This window comes from Echeneis naucrates, chromosome 8 (genome assembly GCF_900963305.1).
Source record: "Echeneis naucrates chromosome 8, fEcheNa1.1, whole genome shotgun sequence".
Taxonomy (NCBI): Eukaryota; Metazoa; Chordata; class Actinopteri; order Carangiformes; family Echeneidae; genus Echeneis; species Echeneis naucrates.
This window is the reverse complement of record NC_042518.1, coordinates 20,028,685-20,046,206: the sequence shown is the minus strand read 5'-3', so window position 1 is coordinate 20,046,206 and position 17,522 is coordinate 20,028,685. Positions and strand designations below refer to the sequence as shown.

At 39.5% G+C, this 17,522-nt stretch overlaps 1 protein-coding gene across 3 annotated transcripts; it reads left to right on the top strand.

The window, feature by feature from the left end:
- Positions 1–1,034: 1,034 nt before the first annotated feature.
- rogdi (rogdi atypical leucine zipper) lies at positions 1,035–17,240 on the top strand. Of its 3 annotated transcripts, XM_029509453.1 has the most exons (12): positions 1,035–1,410; positions 3,753–3,824; positions 6,852–6,934; positions 7,451–7,505; positions 7,605–7,685; positions 9,559–9,654; positions 12,484–12,582; positions 13,028–13,141; positions 13,230–13,279; positions 13,489–13,513; positions 13,592–13,615; positions 16,240–17,240. In XM_029509453.1, exons 1-12 carry the CDS (start codon positions 1,123–1,125, stop codon positions 16,279–16,281), a joined length of 1,029 nt encoding a protein of 342 aa, XP_029365313.1. In that variant the 5' UTR covers positions 1,035–1,122; the 3' UTR covers positions 16,282–17,240. The 3 variants fall into 3 exon arrangements, with proteins under 3 accessions (XP_029365313.1, XP_029365314.1, XP_029365312.1); XM_029509454.1 differs by lacking the exon at positions 13,592–13,615; XM_029509452.1 differs by having other exon boundaries at positions 13,489–13,615.
- The last annotated feature ends 282 nt before the right edge of the window (positions 17,241–17,522 follow it).

Genomic DNA, 17,522 nt, shown 5'->3' with positions numbered 1-17,522 from the left:
GCTGGGCACTAATTTTTAGAGAATTGTACTGAAGCAGTAAATAAGGTACTATCGGAGAATTTGTCTGTGTTGGATCAATCCATATCTGGATTTCTGTTGGGAAGGCAATGTGTGGCACTGTGCCGTTGAAAGTTTGGATCGGGCGATATCTCCCACAGGAGACCTATCAGGCTCTGGATACACACACAGTACTCATTATGGGATTTGTTCATAATAGAAAAACTTAAGAACAGTTTCAGCGTCCTCCGTCAAGAGGAAAGAAGTGTGAACTGACCAGTGTAAGGATTTTTTAAAGTGATACGTATAGAGGACATTACATCTTATATGGAAAAGCATAGATTTCCTACCATAATTTCCAGGAATCTAAAAATACAGTTTTCTAATTTTCAGTTCAGGAGTACCTGAAGCCATGAATGAGGTGATAAGACTGAGGCCAGATGGAAGTTATTTGTAGGTTTGGTTGCAGATAGTGACCATCAGCAAAGGAATTGTAAATGTTTTCACATAACTAGAATATAAATTGCAAAATACGAGGGATAATTTCCTAAGGTGTTAGGCTACACAAATGTCTCAATGTGATGTAATTTCATTTTAAATCTTGAAAGAACTAAAAAAATGTTTTGCTTCAGACTTTATTGACACGGTAGCCTAATCGTACATGTTCAGATTTTCCGCCGCCCACTGACGTTTCCAAATGTTCCCTTTCTCAATGTGTCAACATTTTCCATGTCACCTGAACCACACCGATGCTCTCAGTTCGCTTGCGTGACGCTGAAGCGGAAGTTTTTTTGTTTATTTGTTTGTTTTGTTGTTGTTTTTTAACGCCTCTTAGAACGAGTGGGTGGGTCAATTTTTATGGTGAATGTGTGACCAGCCAAATGGTGTGTTCAAGTTTCTCGGAATGGGCACAGACATCCATACTTGCTGGTTTGGTCAAAATTCATAACGGCATATATTTAAGAAATGCTATTTTGCACCACAGACATCATGCGAATGCCCAGTGTGGCACTATGAAGACATCGTTCTATGCTTGAAACATGACCGAAGTGAGACATTTAAGATTAAATTGCACACAGTTGAAACATACGGAATTTTCTTTATTTAGGCTTAAATTCGTTTAAAATGTACCCGCAGGCAAATCGTCTCGTGGCCAAAGTGGTAATATCTCGGGTGTTTTTTAAGGCTGACAAATGTCATTTGAACGCACACAATATTTCCGACAACACTGAAGGCAACAGATCAACCGCTAAGCTAGTAGTGAGACGCTTTCATCCCGAGGAGCGGTCAGGGCTTCCAAGGTGGGACTCGAGGCTTTGCTTCTGTTCGCTGGACGAAATGCTCAACCCGCAGAGGTCTCTGTCCGAGCTCCCAAAGATGTCCGCTGCCAACCAGGTGGAGAGAGCCGTGCTGGTAAGCTCTTCTGTCTCAGTTTGCAGCACCGAGAATGGTCAGCGAAACACAGCGGCTCAATGGCTGGCTGGTTTACTCACTAACCACTCGGCTAACTCGCGTTTTGATATTTAATATCTAATAATTGTCTTTGGAGGATGTAGCTGGACATATGCGACTCGCAGTACAGTGCAGGTGCAGAAGCCAGAGCTGGAGCTGGGCGGGGGAATGACCGTGACCTTATACATGCAGCCGACTGTCTCAGCCCAGTCCTTCTACGAGCTGGCCTCCATAGCCAGTAAGAACTGTATACGCAGTGAACACTTCACTGCACTTTTTTTCTCGGTTGTCTGATTACTTAGTGGACTGGTCAATAAAATCCCAATGCCCGAGTTGACGGTTTCAGATTTGTTGCGTCAATTACACGGTTTTACATACAAACATATTACGTCTACTCGTGTACACTATTCAGCCATAACGTTATGATAACTGACATGCAGAGTTAATAGCATTGATTATGTGGTTACCACGACAACTGCATCGACTGGGATATAGTAATACAACGAATTAAAATGTGTTGAAGCAGGAAGGTTGGTCAAGTGTGAGCATGTGTACAGGTCCTGGAGGTCCTGGGAGGCTACTGCCCTCATCAGACCTCAGCAGAGCTTGATGACTAGTTTATCATTTGAATCAGGTGTTTTCTAAACATCTAAAACTCTCCAGGACTGGAGTTGGAGACTCCTGGTCAGAGCCCCTCCGCTGGATAATCCCAGTCTACAGGGGGAACGACCTAACAAAAAACGCTACAAGGAAGGGAAACTAGTGACAGGTGGAGTATAGCCAGATTGGGCACATTCCTAGCATCTTGGGCTAGGAACATTTATTAAACTGGCAGAGTATGAAGTGCAAATTACATATGAAGCTGCAGCATATGACTGAAAGTACAGGGTACAAGCTTTAAAAACTGCATCTTACTGTTAGATTTTTTTTATTCTATAATCTTTATATACTTTCCTCCCTGGTGTGGAGCTAAGGAGGTGTGAGGGCTGGGTCTGAGCTGTTCGTTGGCCAAGTTGCTGTGTGTGCTGCAGTCTGTCAATCACTTGGTAGCCACACCATAATGCTGCGGTTCTCAAAGGGTGAGGAATAAAGATATGGCAGGTGAGGACAAAGTCTTTCTTTCAAAGGCAGAATACTGTCAGCAGGAGAAATGCATGGTAAATGCTGCTTCTGTGAAGTAAAGCACTATTGATTTCATACAGAGTTGCATACAGAATTGCCCAATATGCAAATACATAGAAACACATTTGCGTTTTTCACAAAATTGGAAAGTGACAATCTGAAGTACAATTTAAAACAAAATGTATTTTTTACTTTGTGGTATTTGTTGTAGCACAGCGGTGTGGTGGTTCGTGCTGTCGCCCCACAATAAAAAGCAAAACTTGTATGTTCTCCGGGTACTCCGGTTTCCTCCCACCATACAAAGACATGCATGGTAACTCTAATGAGTCCGTAGGGCTGAATGCAAGCATGAGTGGTTGTTCGTCTCTAGTGTGTTGGCCCTGTGATGGAACGTTGGCTGAGATTGGGTCCAGCACCCCATGACCCGGAAACGGAAAAGAAGTAGAGAATGGATGTTATTTATTTAAGATAGAACACAATTTTAAGCCAGGGGCATTTCGGTAGCATTTTGTTGGGTCAACAGGGGGAGGTGGACCTTGAAAATTCTTCCTAGACCATGGTTGAGGATGACAGAAAAAGTTTGAGAACCACTGCCCCATTGCGGACCATATTTTATGGTCTATTTCCTTCTAAGTAAGGCCATCATTTAAAAAATTAACAGTACTATGTGGAGTTGAAGAATTGAAGATGGAGACCTTAAATTAATTAGGAAGATGTTTACTGAGGTACTGAATAAGAAGTATGACTGTTTCCACAACCTTCAATTTAATCTAACATATTTTTACAACTTTTTCCTTTGATGGCCATTAGGCAGAATGCAGGTTTAAGGTTGCTCAGGCTGCACTTTATAGACCCAAAATCAACATTATAGCTGGAGAAGGAGTGAAAATGATTTTGTATGATGACCTGAGTGTTTGCATCAGTACCCCTCGAAGCCAGAGATATGTGATAAATGCCTATGTGTACTGTCGAGTCATTTGACCTGTATCCAAATGCTGCTTTCTGAAATCCAGATGTTAGAGGGTAATAAGCTGAGTCTTCTTACACCTTCCTCAACGAATCAACTTTCACCAAAAGGTTTCTGTAAATTTTTTTTTTTTTTTTTCCAGGGGGATTTTAGCCCTTCATCCTTTATATTCCTGTCATTCTGCAGGAAAATCTTAATTTTATCTTTTTGGCAGGAGGACGAATTCAACTGGCTGCTGAAAGAAGAGGTACATGCTGTCCTGAAGCAGCTCCAGGATGTCCTTAAGGTAAAAGTTAAGATTTCATGTATACTGTCCTATTCAGGATTGAGTGACGTCATTAAAAGATTTACAATCCATTAATGTACATGGAGATCTGTTTACTTGTCTTGGGGAGTCCTCCTCACTGTGAGAATGCTTTTATAAATGTTGTCGATGGCTCTTGAGGAAGTTTGAAGTTTGGGAAAAGGAAACTCTGTGGACTTAAATCAAATCTGATTTATTTGTATAGCACCAAATCATAACAAAGTTACATCAAGGTACTTTACATATAGAGCAGTTCTAGACCAAATTCTTTATACATTTTTTTAAAGAGGCCCAACAGATTCCCCGATGAGCAAGCACTTGGCAACAGTGGCAAGGAAAAATTTCCTTACTTACATTTTTAACTATAAGCTATAAGTATAACAATAACTATATAGCTATAAGCTCTGTCATACAGAAAAGTTTTAAGCCTAGTCTTGAAAAAAGTTAAAGAGTCTTCCCCCCAGATTGATACTGGAAGTTGGTTCTAGAGAAGAGGAGCATGATAACCGAAAGATCGGCCTCCCGATTTACTCTTGGAGACAAAGGAAACCCTTTGATAGCGTATACACCACATTACATTGCACCAAATAAAGAAACATCCTATAGACACAAAAGTCCTGCAGGGAGTTCAGGGAGATGCATGTTTCAAACTGGCGGGGGGTGGGGTCTGACAAGATTCAACCTATTTACGTGCCCTATGAAAATGGAGGACATGGCAGTGAATTAACTAGAGCAAACAGTCAACCAGATTTTAGCCAATGACACGAGTAGATCAAGTTTTGATCAGTCAGATAGTCACCTGATACATAAACAGCAGAAAGACAACTTAATACATTTTTTTGAACCCACATTTCACAAGTGGAACAATACTTAATTTACTTACAGTGGTTCAGAGAGTACATGCTACCACAAATGTCAAAAATCTTAGGAAATCCAAAGTGTGAACTCACAAAAAATTGCAGTCCAATATCCTCAATCATCGAATGGTTATAATTTAAATAGCCTAAAATAGGGCACCTATCACAGCTTTAACTCTAGCTAGCTCCTTGTGGGTAGTTGCAATTTATCTATCCATCCATATTCTATACGACTTATTTGTGCAGAGTTGCAGGGCAGCTGGAGCCCCATGCGCAATTTAAAGTTGCAAGTTAACATGCAAGTCTTTTGACTGTGAAGTACCTGGAAGGAACCCATGCAGACACAGGAAAAACATGCACAACTTCACATAGACAGACCCCAGGCTCATGGTTCGATCACAGGAATGTCTTGCACTGAGGTGCTTACCACTGAACCACTGAGCAAATCTAACCTTGTCAAATTAAAGTATTATAATAATTAGACTCTAGCCAGAATGATATGCTGTGTTGGTCATTTACCAGGTGCCGAAATACAATAAGGACTTCTTAACCAAGTCCTCTGACTTAGGCAAATGTTTTATTGCAATTTAATGTAAAATTCTGCTTTGGAAGTGGGTGCAAGAATTTATAAATTAAAGATAAACATATAAAAGACAATATAGGAATACAACAAATGAAATGTAAAAGAAAAACAGCACCCATTGACCATGACTGCATGAGACTAAAAGAAGAAATAATGCATAAAAGTGTAGATAAATGTGTATAAATGGCCAAATTCCATAGACACAATAATGATGAGCACATCAAAAGGGGGTTCAATATATATTTTGAGGGGACACACTATATGCTAATATAAGAATTGTTGAGTCTGAGTACTGCACTTGGAAAAAAGTTCTTCACAAAGCGAGACAAAGAGCATCAGCAAAGAGCTGATCTATAGCATTTGCCTGATGACTAGGGTCACTTATAGTACTAGTGGCCGGAGATAAAAGCCTTGCACTGTACAGGTCTTTTAAAGCTGGAGTTAGGGTTAGGGTTCGGGAGTGATTTTACATATTTACATATTTTACATGCATGGTGCACAGCTGTTCAGGGATTTTTGCTCCCGGGCAGTACGATTACCAAATCCAGCAGTAAAGGAGCTGGGAAGAATGCTCTCTATAATACAATGATAAAACATTATTTAACAGTATTTTATGATTACATGCCTATTTCATTCCAAACTTCAGTTCATTTATGACTACATTAAACTTTGTGTACCAATGTCATGTCTTTTAGCAGATTAAACTTAAAATCAATTATAAGTTATAGCCTGTCTAACTAGGGCAGCTGCTGACATAGTGGTTAGCACTGTTGCTCCACAATAAGAAGGTCATGGATTTGGTTCCCAGTGCCCTTCATATTCTTTTAATGTCTCTATTTGCATGTTAGGTCATCAGGTCTCTTATGTGTATATTTTTATTTTTTGAGTTGAAGCTTTGTCTTTGTACAGTACTTTGTCTTGCACTCCTGTGTTTTTAAATGTGCTTTATAAATAAATTTTATTATTTTAATAATACTTATTACTTATAAACTTATAGTTTAATGATGTGAATTTCATGCAACTGTCATGTTTTGATAGTTTTTGATAGTTGATTGTTTGATAGCACAAAGTACCTTACACATGTAAAACAGCGTATGTTCATTTATTCATCATTAATTTATTATTACAAATTGCACAGAACTCTATAAAATCCTATATTAATTTGATTGATTACCTTTTAATTAAAAGTCACTTACCATCCTATTTTTCTATCGCCCCTATTTATTTCTGGCTGTTTTTTGTTTTTAAATTGTCTTGGTGCACAAAGCATTTAACTGCATTTTGCAGTATACATGATTGTTTATGCAATTAATAAACCTTGATTTAGAACTTTTATTGATATAGTGCCAAAGCTGTCACATTGAAATTATTCATCTTTATATTTTTTAAAAGGACCCAACATTCCCTATCAACATATTCTGTGTCTGTTACATGTAACTGAATTGTGGAACAACAATCAAGTCAGAAGTGTTCACTAGAAGCCAACAGAATAACCTGCAAGAAAAAAATTACTGTGATGTAGTTTTAGTTCTAATCTTGTGACATATTTTTCTCTGCTGTTGTCAACAGGAAGCACACAGACGTTTTTCAATGCCGACACCAGGCCTGGAGAGTCAGCTCAAACAGGAAAACTTCATACTCGGCAGCTCAACGTAATACTGCAATATCTCAAAGTATTTCATCTTAGAGTAGGTTAGAGCTGTTGGTTGCTTTTATTATTATATGGTTATTCCTATTTTCTGTCATTTTTAATGACTGAAACACACTAACACACCTTTTTCATAGCTGTCCTCTAGGGATGATGCCTTTTGAGTTTTTAATGCATAATATATTCTGTAACCTTTTTGAATCTCGCCCCTGGCCAATGCTGCCTATTAAGAAAAAGAGAAACCAACCTTAAAACTGATAAAAACAGAAACAGAGCATTTTCAAGAAAAAAGAAAAATATGTCCAAACACAAATTAAAGTTCATGTAAACATCAAGTAAAAACTAATGACAAATCCCAAATTATTCATTTGACCTGTGACTTTGGCTGCTTTACTGTACATTGTGATCTTATGTCAGGTACTTTGTCTCTCATACTTATCAAAAATTGCTTCACTATAATCTGCCTTACCTGATGTGTCTGTGTTGCTACTTAAGTGAAATATGATTTGTTGTTTTGTAGCATGGATCAAGTGAAGGGGGTGCTGACTCTGCAGGGAGAGGCTTTAGTTCAGGCTGTGAGTTTGACCATTTCTCATCAAGGCTTTATCCCATTATATGAAACTCAAACTGTAATTCAGCCCAATGTCCTGTTCATGTTTTGCTTTTCTCAACAGGACATAAACCTGAAGGTTACAAAAAGTAGCCAAGTTCTGCACTTTCAGTTCAGAGAGGACAAGCAATGGAAACTGCAGCAGGTACAGTGTGTCTGAGGTGATTGATGCTACTAGAGAAATCAAAAACTGTTTCAGGAACAGAAATCTCTACAAATTCATTTCCAACAGACAGCAGATAAACACACGCAGTTAATTAGGGACACTTGCACACCTCCTTATTTTTACAACTATCCAACCAACCAATTACATATCACCAGGGAATAAAATCCTCAGATCCAAACCAGAGCCACAAATACTAAAAAGATAAAAATATGACATTGTGACTTTGATTGTACACACACACATGCAGGTAGTGACATGATTATCTAAACATTTCTAACAAATGCTTATCTGCATGGCATTCACAATAAAGATAAAATAACAGGTAGCAATTATTTACTATTGTGGTGAAGCAGAAAAGCTTCACAACACATTGAACATGACGTCTAACCTTGAGGTAGATGGATTATACCAACTACAGAATCCTAGGCTCCAAAGGACACAGACTCACCTGCACTAGACAGTTGAAGACCATGGGCCTAACTCACAAAGCTGGATTAACTTTTCATTGGATCTCTTTTCATTATCTGGGTTCCCTTCCCCAGACATCCACAGTCCTGATAAGCTGTCTCATGAAGCTGGTTATCAACTTACTATTTTAACCCAGGGTTTCCTTTTTAGATCTGCATGTTTTCACATAAAAGGGCAGACTTTTTTTGCATACAACCAATCAGACCATGGAGAGGACACTAATAGCTGCATATTTCACAGTGGAGGAGAAAACTAAAATCTAAAAAATAAAATTTGAATACTCTAAATCAATAATTCAAGCAAAATGTTACACTGTGGTATCTGCCTGAAGTAACAAATGCTGGCAAAAAAAATAATTGCTTGACTCTGTCAGCGCGTAAACTGCCTGGATTTTTAATAAGCAAGATTTACTGTATGTTCCCCATAAATTTATGCTTCGGATTTTTTTATTGCTTGTTTTACAATTTTCCCTCATTATTTAAGTTCACACCACAGTGGAGCAAAGCAGACTTGGGGGCAAGCCTGCTTACCTTGTCTGGAAAAACACGGAAAACCAAACGGGTTAACTTTCTTTCTCTCTCTTTAGAGCTCCTTTCACTATTCTATCACCCGTATCAATAGGCTCATCCAACATAAATTACTGGTTAGTAGGTGGTCAAATATACCTGCCGAGCTCCTATCCTGAACTTAGGTATTCTGTATAAGTTACCATGACAACGTACCCCGACAGAAAGTAAACCACGTTTTTGATATTGAAACCTAGGTTCAACCCTGAAGTTAACTCTTTAAGATTAAATACATCCATCAGGCCATGCCTCTGGTCAGGGAGCAGGGTCTCTGAGGAAAGTTTCAATACCTGGTAGATCCAGGACATGGAGAACTGAAATTGTTTGAGCAGAGGGAGGAACTGACTGGTGTGATGTTCCTAATAAAGTGCTGTGAGGTACAACTGAGATGACCTTGATGAAATTGGCCTGATAGCAATGTTATGAGAATTTGCCAAGAAATGTTTTTTTTTTTGTAAATGTATGTTTTTATGTAAACCTTGGCTTGATTATTCAAACGATAGCGTGCACAATGTATTGCAAATTTTTCTGGTTTTTCCCAATGATGGTTGTTTTGACCAGGCACATGTTGACTATTCATATTGCATGGGTTGTCCTATAGTCTGTTGTTTTTTACATGACCTACTGATAACCCTGCTAGCAGTGCTCTAAGGTTAACTTATTATTTCTGGTAGCGTGAAGGATGATTTAGTCTCCCCACAAGAAGCCACACTCAGCAGCAGAGAGAACATGCATAAACACTGAAAGCATACAGAAATGTGTGCTTTTTCAAACTCTCATACTTATCACTAATCCTCTTGTCTCTGTTCCTCCATTAGATCCAGGATGCCAGGAACCATGTGAACCAGGCTCTGCAGCTGCTGAACAGCCGTGATGAAAGCTACCATTTCAAGACAGGGGCTGAAGTTAATAAGGTCAGTCCCTGTTAGGGCAACAGTCAGCACAGAGTTTAACATGGATAGGATTCAAATCTGTGTCAAATCTACAACAACTCCATGTAGCATCTGAGGAAGCTGATTTTAGAGTAACTAAACTTTACATTCTTGGAGATGTCTCACCTCATCTGTTTCATCGGTTCTGAGTGACTGGTAGGGAAACCAGGTATTCAGCCTTGTGCTGATGAAGTACTGGATTTACAGTGGGAACAATACTTATTTGATTCCTTGCTGATTTTGTAAGTTTGTCCACTTACAAAGAAATTAACTGTGTAGACGTGTAATCATAGGGCAATTTTTACATTGAGAAACAGAATATCACAAAAAACAGAAATCCAGAGTAAACAATTTTATATATTTTATAAGGAAGTTTTTCCTTGCCACTGTTGCCAAGTGCTTGCTCATCGGGGGATCTGTTGGGTCTCTTTAAATAATTTTATAAAGAGTTTGGTCTAGACCTGCTCTATATGTAAAGTGCCTTGATGTAACTTTGTTATGATTTGGTGCTATACAAATAACTCTGATTTGATTTGATTTGATATATTTTTGCTATCATATTCTCACATGAGGGCGGCTCAGCGGCATAGTGGTTAGCGCTGTTGCCCCAAGAAGTTGTGAGTTTGGTTCCCAACCTTGATCCTTTCTGTGCAGAGTTTGCAAGTTCTCGCTGTGTCTGTGTGGGTTTCCTCCCACCATCCTCCCAAGACATGCATGTCTAGGTCAACTGGTGACTCTAAATTGACCATAGGTGTGAATACGAGTGTGAGTGGTTGTTCGTCATTGTGTGTTGGCCCTGTGATGGATTGGCGACCTGTCCATGTGTTGGCTGGGATTTGCTCCAGCAGCCCCGTGACCCGGAAATGGAAAAGCGGTAGAAGATGGATGGATTCTCACATGAAATAAGTATTTGATCCGTAGAACAATAGTACTTAATACATGGTGGAGAAACCTTTGCTGGCAAGCACAGAGGTCAGACATTTGTTGTATTTTTTTCATCAGGTTTGCCTCCACAGCTTTTCAATGGGATTTTGGTCTGGATATTGGCTAGGCCACTCCACAACTTAATATCATTCTTTTTGAGTCACTCCTTCATTGCCTTGGCTGTATGTTTTGGGTTTTCAGTGTTCACATTCATCCTCCCCTTGATACAGTGAAGTCGTCCTGTTCCCTTAGCTGAGAAACAGCCTCAAAGCATAAGGTTTCCTCCTTTAATCTTCACAGTATTCACAACGAGTCGAGTTGATGCCATATAGCTCTATTTTGGTCTCATCTGACCACATCACCTTCTCCCAAGCCTCCTCTGGATCACCCAGGTGTTCTTTGGCAGACTTCAGATGGGACTCTGCATGTGCCTTATGCAGCAGGATTTTAATCTTTTACAGTGTAGTGTGTTACTAATGGTTCTCTTCGTAACTGTGGTCCCAACTGCCTTCAGGTCATTAACAAGTTCCTCCTGTGTAGTACTGGGCTGGTTCCTGATATTTCTCATGATCATTGATATCCCACAAGGCGAGATCTTGCGTGGAGCCCCAGATCAAGGGAGAGTGGCAGTGACTTTATGTTTCTTTCATTTTCTAAAAATTGCTCGAACAGTTGTTAACTTCTCACCAAGCTGCTTGCTTATTTTCTTGTAGCCCATCTCAGCCTTGTGCAAGTCTATAATTTTGTCCCTGATGTCCTTAGACAGCTCTAGTCTTTTATACAGCTGCATAACAATGTAATGAGTTGACACAGGTGTTTTGGGTAATGAGTTGGGCTTCTTAATGGAAAACTAACTGGTCTGTGGGAGCCAGAATTATTGCTGGTTGGTAGGGGATCAAATACTTATTTCATGCAGAAATCTGATAATAAATATGTAAAATTTATATGATGTTGTTATTCTGGATTTTGTTTGTGGTATTCTGTCTCTCAATGTTAAAATGTACAGATAAAAGCATGGTTGTGCCATGGGCTCAGTTTTTCCCATTATGGCCAATCTCTAGATGCAAGATCTAGAGAACAGATCTCTGAACTGGCCCCCTGAGCCATGCCATGATTAGCATTAAGTGAGTGTTCCTCCTTTCCCGTGCTTCCTCAATCCCTGTAAAAGAAGCATAATCCTGCACCATGAATGTGTGACCCTGGATGTGGTGTGTTGGATTAAGATTGGGGGACAGGAGAAAAGGGTGGGGACAAGTCAGAGGGCTACAGCTCACTGCTGTTCTGCAGCCTGCCCCAACAGTGAGCCTTCTGAACCTACCCCTGTCTGTTCCCCAAGGAGTGGTGCATTAAAATCATGTGTATTATGTTTATGTTCATAAATGTGCCTGTGAAAATGTACAGTGAAGTATGTGTTGAGTGAACAATAAGTGCAATATAAGACACCAATCAAGTGAGGGCTTGGCCCCCAGCCAGAGTGTCGCAGGAGCGGCAGTCCAGGAGGCTGCTATTTAAAAGCGAAACCATCGTCGAACAGAGGCAGAGGCTTCAGGCAATACTCCCCACCCTCGCTTTCCAGGAGACTAAACCATCGACATTTGGCCTCATGTGACTCCAACAATCATTCACAGCTTAGTTAAGGTAATTTTTAACAACCGTGATGGCAGCTATCACAGCAACCAAGAGTATGAAGGAATATAGTATATATAGTATCAATGGTGCTGTTAGCAATCCCACCAAGGCTGGATACCTGGATTTGCCCCACAGTCACACAGAATTAATGGAGTCTCATGGATGAGGTGAAACTTCTTGAAGAATGTACAGTTCAGACCAGTTGCCCAATATTGGAACTTTCTCAGAGATGCTTCTAACTGCATGTTTCTGTTGCAGCTCATGGACGCAGTGATGCTCCAGCTGACAAGAGCACGAAACCGTCTCACCACCCCAGCATCCATGACGCTGCCTGAGCTCGCCACCAGTGGTCTGATGGTACAGGCCAGCAGGAAATACACACGCACACACACAGACAGCGACAAAGTACAACCGACAATGGGAGGTTAAAACATAAATATTATTTAATGTAGAGGCTTTTTTTTTTTTTTTTTTTTATACCTGGAGATGAAACATCATGCTGGATCTGGAAGCCAGAAAGGTTTTAAGATTTGCAGAAGTGTCTGAACATAGAACTCTGATCTTAATCAGAGTTCATCTCAGGATGAACTGGGCTCGATTGAGAACTACAAGCTAATTTTGTGTGCAGAAGCAGGTTAAAGATCTGGTAGAAAGACTTAACATTCAGATGTTCACATACTCCTGTTCTGGAGTATACAAAACAAGATGGTCTCCAGCGAAGAAACTACATAATAACGTTGAAAACAAAATGCCAGTTGATTTGTACTTTTCTATGTTCCTTGTTCTTGTTTTTCATCAATAGAAAATGTTCATGCCTCCCATGCCTGGAGATGTGATGGTCAACTTTTACATCAACTTGAGCAAACTTTGTCTGACTGTCTACCAACTTCATGTGCTGCCTCCTAACACAACCAAGGTTTAAACATATGATTCAGTGCAACACTTAATGAAGACACAGAGGGATGAGTGACCAATGTTGTTTTTTTTTTCTCTCATTTCTATAGAATTTCAAGCCAGCTGGAAGCTCAGTGTTGCATAACCCTGGTGCAATGTTGTAAGTTCAGCCACCTCCTTTAATTTTTTTGCTCTTTCTATATAGAATGCTCGATATATGAGCAGAATAAAATAAACAGTTCAAAAGAAAAAGAGATTAAAAAGTAGTAATATTATGTAAATAGGAAGAGTTAGTCAATTAATCAGATCAATTAGAAACTATTCTACATTCATAAAGTGGAAGTAATGTGCTTTGTCTTTACTTCTCAGTGAGCTGAACAACAACCGTTTCGAGGTGAGCCATGTTCACAAGGTGGAGTGTGTGGTGCCTTGGCTCAATGACACTCTAGTGTTCTTTACCATCTCCCTGCAGCTCTGCCAGCAGCTCAAGGACAAGGTGGGTGTCTCCTTTGGAAGATGACCCTGCCACAGAGAATGGCAGTGTCACAGTCACTTTTCACATTGATTAAAGTGCTTCAAAAATGATTGATGATTTTTTTTTTTTTTTTTTTTTTTTTTTTAAGGATTCTGGGATAGATTTGTATTAGCAAAAACAAAAACATGGGCAAGGGATTATTAAAAGGAAAAAATAGAATAAAATATATTCACTTCACTAAAAGCCAGAGTGAAGAGGAGCATAAAAGCTGTCTTAGTGCTGCAACTGAACACTCTTGCCTGAGGACCCGAGGAGTCATATGGTTCAAAGGATGTAAGCATGTCAGACATACAGTTAATGCCAGCTTCAATCCACGAAGTGCTAAGCAGAGAGGCAACCAATGTGGGGACTTCAAAACCAGCCCACAGCACTATTGACATTAGGAGTGTATTTCAATCCAGCCATGCCTACAAACTGATCAGACCTACAGCTGGGCGCAGTCCAATTGCAACCCACTGTGGCATTACCCATTGGTTTGTGAACTGCCGGTAAATTTGCCATCCTGATTTATTTATTTATTTTTTATTTTTTTTATTTTTTTTTTTTACACACAGTATTTACACTGTAATGGATGTTTTGCTTTTTTCAATTTAAATAGCTTTAAATTGGAAATGGGACTGTCATTTAAAACTGTTGCATTGAAGAAAACTTTGAAAGACCATAAACTCATGGGAAAAGTATTTACTAAGACACTAATTCAAGCATGGCCATTTTCACATAGACATCAATAAAAGTGGCCCACTGAGTGTCATTAGATAGAATGTACACTTTTAGACACAGGCTATGGGTGTACATAGACAGGAAGACCTCAATGTGCTGGTCACTATGAGACAAGGTAACTTTGTCCAAGTTGTGTTGGGTCCTGAGTCCTCAGCATACAGTGCATCCGGAAAGTATTCATACCACTTCATTTTTCCACATTTTGTTATGTTACAGCCTTATTCCAAAATGGATTAAATTCCTTTTTTCCCCTCAAAAATTCTACACAAAATACCCCATAATGACAAAGTGAAAAAACTTTTTTAGAACATTTTGCAAATTTATTAAAAATAAGACACTCAAATGTTGCATATACATAAGTATTCACACCCTTTACTCAATACTTGGTCGAGGCACCTTCAGCCACGATTACAGCCTTCAGTCTTCTTGTGTATGATGCAACAAGCTTGGCAAACCTGGATTTGAGGAGTTTCTCCCATTCTTCCTTGCACATCCTCTCAAGCTCAGTGAGGTTGGATGGGCAGCGTCAGTGCACTTTCAGGTCTTTCCAAAGATGTTCAATCGGGTTCAAGTCTGGGCTCTGGCTGGGCCACTCAAGGACATTCAAAGACTTGTCCTGAAGCCACTCCTTTGTCTTCTTGGCCGTGTGCTTAGGGTCATTGTCATGCTGGAAGATGAAGCGTCGCCCCAGTCTAAGGTCTTGAGCGCTCTAGAGCAGGTGTTCATCAAGGATGTCGATGTACTTAGCTGCATTCATTTATCCCCCTCGATCCTGACAAGTCTCCCAGTCCTGAAAAACATGCCCACAGTATGATGCTGCCACCACCATGCTTCACTGCAAGGATGGTATTGGCCAGGTGGTGAGCGGTTCCTGGTTTCCTCCAGAAATTAAGCCAAAGAGTTTGTTCTTCGTTTCATCAGACCAGAGAATTTTGTTTCTCCTGGTCTGTGAGTCCTTCAGGTGCCTTCTAGAAAAGTCCAAGTGGGCTGTCGTGCTTTTTATTGAGGAGTGGCTTCTGTCTGGCTACTCTACCATAAACGCCTGACTGGTGGAGGGCTGCAGAGATGGTGGTCCTTCTTTAGGGTTCTCCCATCTCCTCAGAGGAACGCTGGAGTTCTGTCAGAGTGACCATCGGGTTCTTGGTCACCTCCTTGACCAAGGCTTTTCTCCCCCGCTTGCTCATTTTAGCTGGGCAGCCAGCTCTAGGAAGAGTCCTGGTGGTTCCAAACATCTTCCATTTCTGAATGATGGAGACCACAGTGCTTTTTGGGACCTTCAATGCAGCAGATATTTTTCTGTAACCTTCCCCAGATCTGTGCCCCGATACAACTCTGTTTCGGAGGTCTACAGACAATTCTTTCGACTTCATGGCTTGGTTTGTGCTCTGACGTGCTCTGTCAGCTGTGGGATCTTATATAGACAGATGTTGCTTTCCAAATTATGTCCAATCAATTTGCCACAGGTGGACTGCAATCACGTTGGAGGAACATTTCAAGGCTGATCAGTGGAAACAGGATGCACCTGAGCTCAATTTTGAGTTTTATAGCAAAGGGTGTGAATACTTATGTATATGCAACATTTGAGTGTCTTATTTTTAATAAATTTGCTAAATGTTCTAAAAAAGTTTTTTCACTTTGTCATTATGAGGTATTTTGTATAGAATTTTGGGGAAAAAAGGAATTTAAATCCATTTTGGAATAAGGCTGTAACATAACAAAATGGGGAAAAAGTGAAGTGGTATGAATACTTTCCGGATGCACTGTACCTGCCTATGGTGTAGTTTTCAACTGGATGGTAGATAATAATTTGGTATAACTGCAGCTTTACTAAAGCCTCATAAAGCTCCTGTGTCTTCCCATTGCAGATATCAGTCTTCTCCAGCTTCTGGAACTACAGACCTTTCTAATCCACCTCTGGTCCATCTTCCAGTGTAACCACACAAGTGTAAGGGATATCCCGGGAAGCTTCTTATTTTTTTTTATTAATATGTAATCATCCAGTCACTCAGTCCAGGTTGTTGCATGAAGATGCAGAAGAATTAATCAAAGCCTGAAAAACATCAATATTTGCCATTCCAGTTGTGTTAGCCCATCTGAATGAAGCTCCTCATTTGTATATTGCATTTTGCTGACTTAAACTTCAGAGAGAATAAATGAGAATGTTGCTGATTTATCATAGAATTATTTTTTGCTACAATTGAACAACTTAACACTGTACTAGTATTTTTGTGATTCTTATCCCAAAGGTTTCATGTAAACTGTCCTGTTGTGTTAAACTCTAATTTGTGTACTCAGGGTTAGAAGATTAATGAGTCATCAGAGGTCATGGGAGGGTTGATTTATTTATTTATTTTTATTTTTATTTTTTTTCATAAGTAGAAACATTTTTGAATTGCTACAGCTGATGAATACTCATGAGTCCTGTATTTTTCTTTGTGTTTGAAAGACTAATTCAGTTTCTCATTTTGGTAAAAGAAAAAACAATTCATGATAACATTTTGCGTCAAAAAATCAAGCTTAGCTTAGCATATACACCACAAACAGGGGTACAGTCCCCTTTCACTAATTCCATAGTCCACTGCTTATTTTACCGCTACATTAAAATCATTCAATTCATTTATTCTAACTTGGATTGGATATATGGAAAAGTGAAACTACCAGTCTTAACTGTTGATGTATAACGTGTTCTGTGTTCATATTTATTTTCCGTGTTTTGCACATTGTGGATTCTCTGTGAACCAAACACTAAGCCTATCATGAACAAACTACTTAATTCCAGTGTTATTCTGTTTTCAAAAGCTGCCTGTAAAATGTTGAAATAATTTATCTGTGCAATAAAATAAAATAAGCTAACTTCTGCATGTTGAACCTAATGTTTTTATGTTTCAGTGCTCAGTGATATTCAATTCACTTTGATAATTTTCTCTTGCTTAGCCCTACTGAATAGAAACTCTCCCAGTAATGATGTACATAACCTGTAACTCTAATCACTATTAAGTCACGTTAGTGGATTAATTTTTTTCTCAGGTCTAGTTTCACACGAACAGATTTTAGTACACAGTACTACTGTGAGAAAACACTGCATGACATCTTTTCCACTTTCAAAATCATACTGGGAGCATTTTAAGTATCAACATACAGCACTCAC

What these genes read in the sequence shown, in the direction of transcription:
- rogdi (XM_029509452.1), top strand. Translation starts at nt 1,123, where the DNA reads ATGTACCCGCAGGCAAATCGTCTCGTGGCCAAAGTGGTAATATCTCGG. An exon ending in AGCAATGGAAACTGCAGCAG is followed by an intron (nt 7,686 to 9,558) that starts GTACAGTGTGTC and finishes TTCCTCCATTAG; the next exon opens with ATCCAGGATGCCAGGAACCA. An exon ending in GCCAGCAGCTCAAGGACAAG is followed by an intron (nt 13,616 to 16,239) that starts GTGGGTGTCTCC and finishes TTCCCATTGCAG; the next exon opens with ATATCAGTCTTCTCCAGCTT.